A 15,331-nucleotide genomic window follows, 5' to 3' on the forward strand; every position below is an offset into this window, starting at 1 on the left:
CATTCCTCGTCGCTTTTAATAAGTGGATCAGAGCCCACTGTACCCACAAGGAACTTGGGACTCAGCAGCGGTAGACGGACATGTTGCAGGACCTAAAATACAAAACAACATATGCAGTAAACCACATATACCCACAAAGATCCAAGAAGCCAGATAAAAACCAACAGTGGCTAACAAGTTTTGATAAAAAGTTAATAATTCCTTTGGCAAACATGCACCGTCATTAATACATCCAAATCCTGGCATTTTAGTTAAATGCAGCTCATCTTACAGCACCTTTGCCTTTTCAATATATCAATTTAGAAAGCCAGCATAAAATCAGTATTCGAAAGGGGACAATCCATTGGATCTATTAACAGATGAAAACAAAGTCACAATTGAAAACCTTTACAAAATTACAGATGTCAACATGTCTGCTTGAAACCCTAGTTTGTTAGAAGCTTTATCAACCATTAAATGTGACTGGTATTGTGCAGTAAATGAACAATAACAAATTTCAATAAGCCTTTCACAATAGCTTAGAATTTAGAGGCACATGCAGGTAGAGACAGAGGGGCCTAAAAAGGCACACAGTTATAAGAGCATTAAGAGCTACCTTGAGAACAGCAGGTTTTTCTGGTTTGGTTTATTTATTTAAAACAATTTTCAAAAGCTTTCCACTAAATAAAGTTGCATTTAATGTCTATTTCCAAAGCAGAAACACTGAGGCAGGCAGACTCTCACTTCTTTTGATCAGAAAGCTTGACTTCAGAGGCTTTCCGGCTGACAGCTTTGTCAGAATGGGTGCTTCTCTGTGAAATGGCTTGGCTTAGATGAAGCCTCGTATTTCAACAAAACCATTCTGACAAGCCCCAGTATAGATCATGAAGGCTGAGGCATAAATCAAACAACAGAGCTTAAAGATACACTGCAAATGAAGACAAGCTTTTTCTTACCCACTATGTTTTTTTATACAACAGTCAAAGCAATGCAAGCACATTTGTCTGGACAGACTACTGGAATGACCTAGTTTGGCAAGTCCTAACTGGAAACAATTCAACAAAGCCCCTGTTGAAGGCTCTAGCCACTGCACCTTCCAGCCTAGATGAAGAGAAAGTGCAAGTCACCTAACACAGGTGGAAGTCAGAGAGAATTACTGTGGCTTTGCATGCATTCAGAACCACAACACCGCTGTGGCACCACCACATCAGCCCTCATTACTCTTCCTCTGGATAAAGCGTTCGCGAATATTCACTACTGCACTCAAGATTACCTGTGGCAGCTGGGGTCTTCTTTCCTGAATGCTGTATTTCACCCAGGCCATCACCGCATTGAACACCTGCTCTTCACTGCGAACATTTAACTCATCACTGGATATAATGTCTATGAGCTGATTGGCAGGAAGCAGCATGAACTCCTCACTCTCCATTACCTGGTTAAATGGAAAGGAAAAAAAAAAAGAAAGTAAGGACAGCGGCCAAAGCACCACAGCCATGCACCACTCCAGCACTTCAGTGTAACTCTGAAGTGGATACAGTCCACTTGAATTAGTCTCTTAATGGACTGATCCAGTAAGGTGCCAAATACCCATCACTGTTTTGACAGCAACACATGTGAAGGGTTTGCCACACAGAGCAGAATGCAGTCCCTAGCAACATAACACAGACACCTTTAGATGGGGATGCAAGTGAAAGGGAATTTTACAAAAAAAAATTTTTAGGACACTTTTAAAGCATTAAACCACAGAACACACTGATCAGGTTTTAAAATTTAGGAAAAACAAAGCCCTTCTTTAAAATCAGTCTCCTTGTTTGCCACATCTAATAGACAAAGCAGAAATAAAAATGTTGCATAGGTGATAAATAAGTGACTGAAAAGTGGCATCAGAATAGAGAGGTTCTATCAACAAGAAATCCAAAACGGAGCACAAAAATACGAGTCTCAGTAACAAGTTACCAGAGACATTGCAGAGAATGTGGGAAGTCCTCCTGAAAGGCGGTTTGTAGCAGAACAGAAAATATTTCAGGAGAGGGCGATGGACTCATTTGATCCTGCCTCTTTCATTTGCTCAAAATACATACACAGTTTGCACAAGTCCAGATGCACTTAAGAGGGAATCAAGATGCACTTAAAAGGGAATCAGAGCCTCCTAAGGCCCAAAGGACTGATCTCTTGTGAAATTCAAGCCACTGACAATCTGCAAGCATGTTCATTCCTTCAGCACCCAAGATAGCGACCGAGTTTCTCGGGAGGCTTTAGCTGCCGCTGGAGGACTGCTCACACAGCGCACCACAGAGCACACGTGAATCAGCCTGCGACTGCCTTGGGAGGTTACAGAGCTCACCCACAGCCACCTCTTCCGCACTGATACCAGGTAGATGGGAAAGATGCGAGAATCAAAATAGAGAGAAGCGCAGAAATGGTTTGATTGATATTTGCCAGCTTGGCTTCCCTACAAGCACTCCCAGCCTATAGCCTGTAATCTGAGAGGTTCAGCGACAGAAAAAAACAGAATATCAGAGCTTGTCCTTATCATTTGCGACCACACTAGAATTCCACGATTTATTTTATGATTTGCTGCATAAATGAAAAATACATTCTTTGACATGATCATCTCAACAGCAGTCAGCTGTGCAGTCCTTTTAATTACCTAAAGAAATTAAGAGCACTGAATGAATATACAAAAATTGCCAAGTACTGACAACAGCAAATATAGTTAAAAAGGAACACAACAGACAGTGAGATCAGTTACCAGACTTTCTAGGATCCCATGGGCTTTCAGGGGCAGTAAGAGCCACAGCAAGGCTAGCCCACACACTTCTTCAGCCTTAGAGTAAGAACTGGGACAGTCATTAAAGATCTTTATCAGCATTTTTCCACAGTGTCCCTCCCTTCTACAAGACTAGCTTATGTCTAAACTCTACCCCGACAGTTTGTAAGTGCAGCCTCAGACTCTGAAAACAGTCTCTGGAAATTTTTGAGTTAAGGATGGTCATCCAGACTCTCCCTTCCACCCTCAGAAAGTCCAGATGCATGGATGGCAAATCAACTTATTACTACTATGCACCTTGTTAGCTTACATAGTAAAATAGATAATTGTTTTAAATGCTTTGGCTTATTTTGGCTTAATTATCAGGACACTAATAATTATCTGACCAATATTAATGGTCTATCTGACTGAATTGCTTACTAAACACAAATTGGATGGGCTTCATTTCCTCTACACTACTCATGTGCATTACTGCATTTACAATCAGATAGAATAAATGTCAGGGTACAGAATATGGAGTACAATTTTTGTCTGTTGATATAAAGTACAAGTTGTTCATCCTTAAGTATCTTTCTTCCCTTCACATGGATGTCAAAGACCAAACAAAAAAATATGAAGGCTGTTCTCATACAGCGCAGTTGTTAATAGAACCATTTCACATTACATGCACTAGATTCACTAGGGGTTTTAGGCAACAAATTAAATTGAGAGGAATGGAAAACTTGGAAAAACATTCTACCAAGAAGTTAATGATGTAATGCAGCAATACACATAAAAATTAATAGAACTAGAGGTTAGCACAGCAGAGGACGTGAAGCAATTCAGATTGCATTCAAAGTAACTGCATGGGTTGGCCTGATGCCTACTGCTTAATATTTTACATTGCCATTCAGGAAATTCTCATCTCACATTTCTTTTTGCCAGCTCAGAGAAATGATGACCATAAAGCCTCTGCAGAGGAGGGCACGTTTTTTATCAGTTCCTAGCCTCCATAGTGTTGGATGATTAAGTAGCCAAGTCACTGGCTTCCATCAGGGATTACCAATCCACTCCCTAGCTGGAAAATAATAGCAGAACAGAATACAATCCCAACAAGCAGCACCATTAAGACTGTCTGCAGAGAAACAGTGGAAGCAAAAGAAATGATCATTAAGGATGACAAGCTGCAAAACTCCTGGGGCACTGAAAGGGACACCAAAACCTACCCAGGCCACAGAAATAGTGCTCTAATCCAAGTAGTTGTTTTCCAGAGGCTGTGATTCAGTTAAGTCAATTATAATTTGCACAATCTTTGAAGAGGAGAGTGTTTTCTCAACTCCAAAATTTTTGTCTTTGTGTGCTTTAACAGGGACAAGGAAGACAGGAAGCTGCCTGCAAAGAAAAGAACCACATAGCAGGCAGCTCTTAATGGCCAGCTGCATGTATTAATGCTAAAACATTTTAAAACAAAATTGTTATGCTGTTAAAAAGTTCTTTAGAGGCTTGTAAGCATGCCCTACTCATGTAATAATGAGAAGAGCACAGATCTAACCACTAAAACAACCAAGCACTGAAAATAAAGAACCATCTGATTACCACCCTGCTCCCACAAAAAATGCAGAAGATATGCAGAGCAAGCACAGAGCACATGAAGCAGCCAGCTAAAATGCAGGCTTTTGGGAAATCACCAAGTTCTACAAAAAGCCACCTTTCATCTTCAACAGCAAATTCTATTTTCTAGTCTTCATGGTTAGGAAAGATGTATTTATTTGCAACTTTTAGAGTAAACTGATGTCATGTGTCTAGAGTTAAATACCAAGTATTGTCTTCAATGTGTCCAACAGTGAAGTTCAATCATGTTTGCTTCTGCTCATCATTTTCTTAAGTACTACCTGACTGAAATTAATACAATTCCAATCTATTTCCTGAAGGGGAAAAAAAAGTCAGCAAGCTGCAATCAATCACAGCACTTACATGCTGCCACTTCTCTAGGGAAACTAAATTAGCATCAGGAGTCAATACTGGAGTTACTCCCTTTGGAAAGGATCCACTTGTGAAGCAGGTGGGAAGAGGAGATTTCTCCATAGCAGGCTACCTGTTCCAAGGGATGGAAGAGTGCAGATTCTGGAAAAGGCAAGAGACTAATCTTTCTAGCAGGGGAACAGACCTTCACGTTGAGCACACTCCTAGAGAGTAGCTGCTTCCAAAACATGTGCAGGTTCTTGCCCTTCCAACCAAGGCTCAGGAAAGACACCATTTAAAAGTGTCAGGCTCCTTTCTGCATCTAGGTGTAACAGTTAATTAAAGACCCACTCTTCTCAGACTACTGCTCCTTAATTATTATGCTGATCCTTCCCTGAACCAGTTGCCAGCAATTTTTTTTTCCCTAAAAATCATCTAGGCAGAATTAACAAATGAAAAGAGACTCGGGTTTATAAAGGTCAGCTCAAAATTACACATTTGAATTGCTTTCAAACAACTTCTACTGAATAATAGGTCCTAATTCTGCTACAGCTAGGGAGTTGAAGACTCCGAGGCAGCTGCATGCTCTCCCATACATCCACATTTCCAATCCCTAAACTCAACACCAACTTTTTTTTGTTCTATTGATGTATTGCCCTTACTTTAACACCTGGCTCCCCTCCAATCCTGTAGAATGCAGAACATTTCTGAAAGGGAAGTGGAATGTCACACTATCATGCAGCCATGTCAGATACAATACCAAACTCCAACTATGCCTGCAACCTTGCCACACAACTCTAATAGAAGAAATGCTGAGGATCATACATAAACCACCAGTGCAACGCAGTCCTGCAAGTACCTCTTCCCACCTTCTTCCCCAACTAACATCTGGCACCCATTGCTATTAGGGCACACAGCAGATGTAAAGGCAGGCTTTGGAAAGAAGCACAAAATGAGAGTTGCCCAGGCTCCCACAGGACACATTCACACGTTTTACATCATGATTCCGCCACAGTAGCTTCTTACCTCCTGGAAGTTATGCTGTGTAAATTTGTCAGCAATCCTCAGCAGTTCACGGCATGAGTGAGTGTCAGCAAAAGCTCGGATGCCCAGGCAATTGGATGGGTCCAACTGTCTCTTAAGGAACTCACAGCAGGCCTCCTGGATCTCAGCCAGCTGGAGAAGGCAAGCAGCTGGTAACAAGGTCTGGACATTTCCCTCTTCCACAGTGATCTGAGAGGTGTACGCAAAGTCAATCAGCAGTTCCATGGCCCTTTCATCGATGTCTCTGATCACTACTTCTGTCTGTCGACTCTCTGCCAGCTCCCCAGTGAACATAGCTCGGAAGTAGGGGCTGCAGGCCGACAAAATCACCCTGTGGGCATAGATCTTCTTCGCACCGACTACTAGCACCACATCGCACAACTCCCGGTGCTTCCGGAGAAGATTGATGACTTCCAACGTTTGTCGAGGGTGCTTGTCAGAGATGTAGGGCATGCGAGCAGGCTGCGGCACCCCTTCTGGCAGTTTGTTAGGATCTCCGAGTGTGCAACGGCTAGTCACGTCCATTCCGGTCTCCCCTGGTCGAGTACTGGTACACCTGCAGCGGAGGAAGCCATAAGACAGGACCATCATCAACTAATCTAGTACCAGCTGTCAGCCAAAGCTCTAGGGCTTGCACCGATTACAAGCGCAAAACCAGCAGTGCCCATAGCTCCACGCTGGAATGTGAAAACAAGCACATGATCACGTGAAACAGGAATCTGTCTCAAACCAAAGCATACGTAGAAGTAAACAAATGTCAACTTGCAACAGGCTTATATTTATACCTATTTTTATATGCTTTCTATGACACACCACTGTAATATCCAACTACACAGATATTTATTAACTGAACCCCATAACAGCCTTGCATGGTAGAGGAATATTAGCCCCATTTCATAGAGAGTGACTCAAAGCAGAGAAGATTATTTGACTTGCCCATTGTCCCTTGAGTTTTCTTTGACAGAGCTGGAGATGGGTTTCCACTGCGAAGAATTCCAGCTGCATGATTTAACCAAATTTCTCTGTTCTTCTGCCTACATTTTTGATAGGGTCACTCATCACTGTGATATCTGAATACACTAAACTGTCACGCAGATTTCAGTAACTTAAAATGGCCTGCAGCCTTCCACAAGTATCTTTCAGGTTCACAGAATATCCATATAATCATCACCTCTTCAGTTATTTTTGAATTATGGAGGCTTCTTACTCGATTGAGTACTTTCTCTGACACATTTCAAAAGAAGCTTAATTTTTCCCAAGAATGGCAGACTAGGAACTGCAGAGGGCAATTGGAATTATCAGACCAATCAGGAAAAAGTCAAAACAATCAAAGTATCCACATCTATTGGCCTACCAAAGTCAAGACTGTTAACTTTAGAGATGAGGAACCCTTGAGAATATATAAACCAAGTTTCTGGCACAGAGTAGGAAAAACATACTACCTTCCCAACTCTGCATGAAGCATTCTAGCTATCTGATGATGTTCTTTACGAATGTTCAGGTACCTTTCCGTTATCCTTCACATTCCTGAGCAGGTATCGGCTCTGCCACAGCTTAAGTGCAATACCCCTCTGCATGGCAGCACGACAATGCTGACAGATCACGCTTCACACCATGTACGCTACCAACTCAAGAGAATGGGCATGCAGTATTGCCCCAAGCCCTTCTCCAGAGATGAACCAAGATGACACATCTTGTACCTCGCTTTGCAGAGACATCTGCCTACACCCCAGGCTTCACTATCATGTTATGACTGAAATCAGTGCTAAACAAGAAGAATTAAACCCAACCCAATTTTCAGCAGACTAAATAAGCAGATCAGTACACACTAAACACACCACACACCTGACATGCCATTTTGCATGCTTAGAGCATATTTGAATTTCCACCACATATCATATGAACAATTATTAAAAAGATACATCAGCACCAGTGACATTTCAATTGCTACAAAAATAAAGAAAATGCAGAAAACTATTGCTTCTTCCCACTTCAAAGGAAAACCATCACTTAGAGCAATTAAAGCATACTGACCAAAATATCAGAATACTGATGGTTATGAATCATCCAGTGAGTGCACTGGCTGTTGGAGATATACTGAAAGACCCAATACATCTTGTCCATTACCAGCTTCTCTGGTACGCTGGCATTTGTGAGCTGTCACTACCTAACCTTGTTCATACTAAGAGTTAAAAAGAAATCTAACTTTGCTTTGCCATTGCTCAATGTATTTTGCAGCATGCTTGAAGGAAAGAATTAAAAAAATAACTCACATCTTTTCCTCTCATTATTATGTCAAATGCACTTCCTAACCACAGGGAAACCAGTCTCTTTGCAGCAGTTCAAATTATTCACTTGCATCTTAGACTGTTTTCCCATTCCCCCCGTACCCTCTCCTTGATCATCATATTCAGATGTTTCAGACCATTACCTCTTCCTCATATCTTAGTTACACAGATCCAGCTGGGTCTCCCCTCTGGGTTTTGCTGCTTGCTCCTGTTCAGCCTCTGCACCTTAAACGCCTTGGGTTTTTTATCCCCCCTCCATCTTTTTTATATCCATCACCATTCTCCTTTTCTGACACCTCTGACAAATCCTTCTGCTGTTATACTGCCTCTCACTCTCCTCCACCCACTCTTGTCCCTCACAACCCAAATTCACCTTGTGGGGTTTGACAGCCATTTTCAAAGCTCTGCCAAGTTCCTCACGAACAATGCAGCTCAGCTCTCCTCACAGCAGCATATGCAAACTAAGTTTAATGGTACCCCTACAAAGACCCCAAGAAGCCTTGGCTAAAGATTAATATACCTAATTGGCTTACTTTCATAGTCCTTAGCAGCTAAGGCCAGAGGGTAAGTAATTTAATCCCTCTACCAAGAGATGGAGAAAGGTGGTGACAAAAATCTCCCTGTACAGTCTAGCTCTTGCTACGCAAGCCAAATGGATTTTATTGTGTGTTAGGCATTTCAAGCTACGTCAACCAATCTCTGGGAGAAAAGACAAAAAATAAGAGCCCTATTAAGACACATGTTACTATAATAATTTTGGACAGTTTGTCTTGGCGAAGTTGTCAGTCAAAGCGTCTAAGCACAGAACAAGCATTCTTCAAATAAAAGCCCATTTCACAGAACTACAGATCACAAGACAGCCTACGTACAGGACAGGACCTCCTCTTAGAAAGCAGAACACCCCCCTGTTACACCTGCAGGCTTTCTTAAAGACAATCCCCACTAAAAAGAGCCCTAAAGTAGATCTCAAAGAGCTTTTTAGACTAGCACAGATTCTAACTACAAAAAGATCAGATTAAGGCTGTGCTGCCTCAAGGAATACAGTGCACCTTGCCAATCCCACCACCAGACTCTTTGCTGACACAGAGCAATGGGGTGGACCAGCTTATGCCATGTGAATAGTTGGCGAGATTTAGGCAGTAGTCCTAGTCCTTCGCAGCAAGCACAGAACAGGATTTTTCTGCCCAAATGAGACTCTGCTGGACACATCTTTAAATTAACTAACTGAAAAGGAATCAGGTTAGGAAAGAAAGTGCTGGTTAATGATTAAAGAAAATTGAATGGGGGGCGGGGGGGAACAGTAATAATCAAGTTAGCACTCCTGATTCATCCATAACTTATCTCTGGGTAATGCAGAAGCTAGTGATCAATGGGCTCGGGAATTTCCATACTGGATCAAACCAGATGCTTGATTTTAAGCACTGTGGGTTGCTGCTATACACAGGCACAGAAGTGTGAATTAAAAGGACACTGTCTGATGGCATGTGTCTCCACGAGGATAATAATTTAACTGCATTATGTGTGCATTATGCATATATATGCATAGAGAATGAAATGATGAGTCAGTAGCTTAGAGGTGTGAAAGACAGAAGGCAGCACTTGATTCTCACATGGCAGGCTAGCTGCTCCCCCCTCCCAGAAGCAAAGCTAAGAGCTGCTCCTGAATACTCCGGGTGATTAAGAAGGGCTGAGGATCGGAGAGGAAATGTGTATGCAGGGATAAAAGACTCACACTCAGCTATGCAGATATTCTAGGATTAGTTTCCATCAAAATGCAGGGCTGGGGAAATCAGCAAATACAATGGGATTAAGAAAGGGCTGACAAAGGATCAGTTTTTGCAGCACACTGCTGAAAAGTACAAATGGGAACACAGGCAGTCTGCAACAGTAAGTGAGCTAAATAAATAGGCTGCTCTGCCTCCATTTTATTTGGCTAGGCCAGTTCCGAAAACTTTGTTCATTAACACAGGCATTGATGAGCCATCCAGCCTTAGAGCTTATAGCAGCTTCTTCCAAAGTTCAAGAAAATATCTAACAATACATATCTAAGAAAAATACTCTCCAATACTGCCACAGAGCTCCTTAACTTTCAAGTCAGAGTAGCCTGCATTTTTTGTTTAAGATAATGTATGTTTTAGCATGAGATTACAAGCACGTTTTAACACAGAGAAAACAACAGTCTGACCTAAGGCCTACGAAACAGAACAAGTCTCAGGCTGAAAACACTGACTGAAATCCAAAATCATACATTGCTCTAGGGGATTTCAGTAGCAATGGATTTTAGTAGCAAATGAAGAAAACAAACCAAACCGGTAGTGATTTCTGTCAACGCCTTGCTTTGAATTTAATGCATACACAATGGAAATATTTCCTATACTCGTTACAGAACTGCTAGAACAAAGATCTTTGATTTGACCCAGCCAAAGGTGATACCTTCAGCAATGGAAGTGACCACCACAACACTGCCAACTAAGCAAATGGAAATATTTAATCGCAGCAACCAATACTCTAGGAATTAGTTCACTAAAAGTCTAATTAAAAATGACACTGACTCCTTTTCTTACCTAGACAGCAAGGTTTAGGTATACGTGCTCAATGAGGTTGAGTTACGAAAACAAGCAGATAAACCCAACTGCAATATTACTTTACATTACTCAAAAGGAGAACAGCAAGGATCTGGTGTATATGGTCCCTATTTATATTGTTTGCTTCCATTTTCATTGACCAAACCCAGAAAACTCTGTTTCACCAAGAATTAGGATGTCCGTACACAGAAAGATAAGATCATGACTGGAGTCTTCCAAAACCTTCCTAAGCCTTCTGCAGTTAGGCTTGGGCAAGAGCTATGTCCAAGCAATTGGTTAACCTCCTGAGAGGATGTAAGGACCCCAAGCACACCACCAGGATCTGCAGCCTCTGCCCCTCAGCGGGGTCTGTCTGCCTGTGCTGGAGCCAGCTCTGATACAGCACTGCTGTAACCTGGGATCAGGCTGCCAGGCAAGAGTTGTGTGAGAAAGAGCCAGGAGGGACTCCCCACTTTGCCTGGGAGCTGCTCAAGCCCTCAAGCCTGGCCTGAGCTATGGTAAAGGCACACACCTGTACCTGACCATCTACCCCACTGATATTGACCTGCTGCTTTGGCTTCCCGGCTTGGCCTCAGCACTTCCTCATCACTACAGACTTGCCTGATGAGCACCGGACTCTTGGCTGACCCTGGTCATCAAATCTGCTCTGCCCTCCTTGCTTGGGTACTGCAGGACTATGCCCTTCACTGGAGAGGTTCCCTCTGCCTTCCTTTTACCTTCAGCAAAACAATATTCTCTCACTGTTGCCTGACAGCAAGAAAGAAAGGCCTGCCCCAACTATCACTTCATTTCTAGTGCAAGATAAATCCTGTTTGAACATCAATGCATTTTCTCTACTGTAATCTTGACAGGAATAGCTGCAATGCCTTTTCTGTTCAAATTGTACTTCTCATCCTCTGAATGCTGTACACATTTGATACCAACTCACCATGTTTACTAATACAGTACTGGCCAAGTCTCACTCCCCTCTTCTTGCAATATCGAACAGGACTCTCGCATGTGGTATTAAATGGCTGCAGAGCCCTGAGTAAAAGGCTAAAAGGAAGTGCTCCACCATCTGCTTAGCTGGACTTCCTATGAAGACCTGTGAGCCTGAAATCCTACCAGGAACCTTTTATCATTTTCTGCTAAGATATGCAGTAGAATAACAAACAGAAATTCTAACAATCCACACAGAGGTCCTTAAAACATGCAAGCATATTCAAGAACTGAAGTCCATAGCTCATGACAGAGCCATGCTTGTCAGGCAAGACTTCAGCAATACAATACATCTAGGCACATAGATCAGCCGAAAGGTTACTTCAAAAGCAAAGCCATGTAAATATGTCAAATGTCTTATCCATATGCTCTACCCCGGCTTGTCAGAGAGGGAGTGAAAACAAAAGGTACTGAAAGGTCTGGTCTGCATCCATTATCCAAATAAAATAAAATAATAAAAAAAAACAGCCTGAAGTGCCAGGATCTGCACCACAATAGAAAACCTCTACTTCTTCAGCCCAGTGCTGTTGCTCACCATTAAAACCACCCAGTCTGAGATGCAGACAGAACTTCCATGGTAGCATGTCCAAGGTCACAAACCCACAAAAGACATACAAACTTCAGCACTTCAGTTCTCTGCCTCAACGCGACATACAGAAGACAGCAGACATTAAAAATAAATTTAGAACCCCAATTTTTCCATTAGGAACACAAAAAATAGAGAGAAAACAAGAACACAAGCCAAGCTAGTCACCAATTTTATGCCATTTTGCAAAAACGTTTTGATAAATGGAATACAACATAAGAACCTGAAAAGCTGTGGTTTTACATTGGTTAAGATTTAAACAGTCTCCATTGTGGAAGACTAAGATGGAAGAGAGCTCACTTGCTACTTAATCTGTCTTGGAAAAACAGGAACTCACTGTAGAAGTGACATACAGCTCCTCATTGTCTAAACCACATTTCATATCTTGGCAAAAATATTCAACAATACACAGCCCCAGTGATGCTCATATCATGTCCCAGGGTTTACTCATTAGCTTAACTGAAGCAGCGGCACAGTCCTTTTTTGTTGCGCTTGAGGAGTTCATTTAATTAAACGACATAGTGTCACTCTTCAAGGGTTTAAATAAGTATTTATTTCTTACCTCCTTCCACAACACAGAACCCAGCCTAATGGTTTCTGCAAATGCTGTAGCTAGAAATGCTCTACATATTCACCTATGGTTCAAATTCCTTACATCCTCTTACATGACTGTTTACAAAATTATCTGTAATAAAAGTTTTCCCTACTTTCAACACCCTAAAGACAGACAAACTAAACAATTTGCAAAAGTTCTCTTTGCTGCATTCAGAGGTGTAGAACTTTAGGAAACTTTGCTTCCACACAGCCCGTATCACATACAGAAATACATCTGCTGTTAAGTTTTGCCATGGGATTGCGATCAGATAGTGAAAAGCAACTAGAACTAGCAGACAATCCTGTTTGCCAACCTGTCATCGTGCAGATTTACCGTGAGTTTTTTTCTATATGTAACAGATGATAGCATTTCTGACATAACCACAGCAAGAACTCCCCTGAATTAAACTTCAGCTGCATCTTCAGCTCATTAGAACCGAGGCAGCTGGCATCCATAATTAGAAAAGGAAATCTCCTTTTTACCCAAAACCTCACTCCATCAAAGGGACTAAACTCCTTCAGTTAAAGGAAAAATAATGCCCCTTAGAAATAAATTTTAAATTTATTCCCAGTTTGCTTCACACAGTTTGAATAGCTAAGTAATTAAATACTGGATTTTAAATATGATAGTAAATGGGGGAAGTAGGGAGGGGGGATGGAGAATTATGATAACTTGTCTTCTGTAGCCTTCCTAATAGCATATTCATTTACAGACATCTGGTCTTGTAAATATTGAAGACTAAATACATTTAAGTAAGGACTACAGATGAATGCTTTATATTCCAATTCTCCTAGCCAGGCCTTTAAAAAAAACAAAGCCAAACATTTTATGGTCTAGGCACTTACGAAACCAACTCACACAATTTATCATATTTGGATAAGAGAAAGACAATTGTTTTTCATATCTTACCTGCGCATTGGCTTTCCGTCCATGCACCGTGAAGAGAAACCTTCACCCTATGCTTCAAGACCTGATCCAAAAGAAAAAAAAAAGAACAACAACAAAAAAAGGGTGATATTCTGGAGCAAGAGAACCTTCCTTCCTCTCTTCAGTCTGGCTCTAGGACAACAGAGCTGACCACATCGAGGTACTAATACACCTTCAAGCTCTTATCCAACTATAAAATTCACAGCCTAGATTAATGATGTCTGGATTGCAGAGAATAAAGCAGAAGAAAATATAATCATCATTAAAAGTAATTTCTCCACAGCTGCATAATGATTCTTTAGGCAAATGGAACACACACATCATAAAGTCAGTAAAACTGTCTGCCTCCCTGAATCCTTACAATCGTTCTACCAAAGGAAAAAAATCTCAAGTAACAGGGTGCTCACTCTCACTCCTTGCTCAGAGAGAGGAGGCATCTCTCCCTTATACATTTACCAGAGATATAAGGCAGGCTGGCACCTAATAAACAGCACAGCGCTGCTCAACAGCTACACTGCAGAGCCAGAATTTGATGTAAGATAAAACTTGTGTCTGGAAATTGGAGATAACTATGTGCCCCAAAGGTAAGAGGGATGCTAATAATGGTACTACGTCTGCCAAGATTAATGATGCTGCCTGATGCTCACTACGCTTCCACTGCAAATACTCGTTTTCTGAGAGGAGTAACAATTGCAAACTGCATAGGCCTTCCATATTCAACCACTAACTTCTAATTCTAATGTAGATTAACCCTTGCTACAAGGGCATCACTCATCCCGATTTCATTTTTAATGACTATTCAACTAGGAATAAATTTAATTCAATCATTATTTAAAACAGTAAGCCTAACTTTCTGTCATGTGTTGAAAGAACAGAAGGGTGTTCTGCTTCCATACTGATACTCACAGACTTCTTCCCATCCAGAAATGGAGTGAGAAATGGGAAACCCATGAAACTATAGGAAAAGCAGGGACAGAATAAGACTGAGTAAAATAAGCAGAAGTAGCATTTAAAATAGAAAAACTCAAATTCAGGAAGCATAAATTCATTTTTGGAAGACTGAGATTGTCAGATTGGAGCCCTGCGTCCAACAACAACAAAGTATTTTTGGCACAATTTAAATTCAGCTACAAAATGGTTAGAGCTTTATTTGGCTACGTGAACAAGCACCTTATTTTATATGCAACGTTCTCCAGGTACATTATCACAGAAACACAAACGGAGCAGTTTGCCAGTTCACGAAGAATAAGCTCAGACTTGCCGTCTTCCGCAGCTGCAAATTACTCAGGTTCATACTTTCCTGCAAATAAAGCAAGCTGATTCCTCACGGTTAGTGCATCGCATGCCAATTTAAATCTGAGCTATGATTGCTCAGCCTCTCCCCGATCAGACTCTGCTACCGATCCTCTCACCAGCATAGAGGGACTTCCTTGGAAAAGCAAGCGTCTGCGTGCAACCGCAGGGAACACCCGGTGCCCCGCTGCAAAGTAGCATCTCCACAACTGCCCGAGTGCAAGAACACATGTAAAAGCCGTTCACAGCACTTTGCACATGCTAGGAAACGTGGACGATGCTATTCTTAGATCCCTGATTGCGTCAGATTTAATCCCCTTAAAACCCACGTTAAAAGTGGGGGGG

At 41.6% G+C, this 15,331-nt stretch overlaps 1 protein-coding gene across 3 annotated transcripts in view; it reads right to left on the bottom strand.

Moving 5' to 3' along the window:
• Positions 1 to 13,736, bottom strand: part of KLHL20 (kelch like family member 20) — a 23,815-nt gene extending 10,079 nt beyond the window's left edge. For 2 of the 3 annotated variants that reach the window (XM_035900822.1, XM_009645295.2), the window contains exons 1-4: positions 13,676 to 13,736; positions 5,717 to 6,290; positions 1,253 to 1,411; positions 1 to 92 (exon numbers count right to left, since the gene is read on the bottom strand). In XM_035900822.1, the coding sequence (XP_035756715.1) occupies positions 1 to 92; positions 1,253 to 1,411; positions 5,717 to 6,290; positions 13,676 to 13,698 (848 nt within the window). In that variant the 5' untranslated portion in view covers positions 13,699 to 13,736. Of the gene's footprint in view, positions 93 to 1,252; positions 1,412 to 5,716; positions 6,323 to 13,675 lie in introns of those variants that run through there. The other variant, XM_035900821.1, reaches the window with a different exon arrangement.
• Positions 13,737 to 15,331: the final 1,595 nt, after the last annotated feature.

The sequence above is a fragment of the Egretta garzetta genome, unplaced genomic scaffold (genome assembly GCF_000687185.1).
Source record: "Egretta garzetta isolate BGI_Z169 unplaced genomic scaffold, ASM68718v1 scaffold598, whole genome shotgun sequence".
Lineage (NCBI taxonomy): Eukaryota > Metazoa > Chordata > Aves > Pelecaniformes > Ardeidae > Egretta > Egretta garzetta.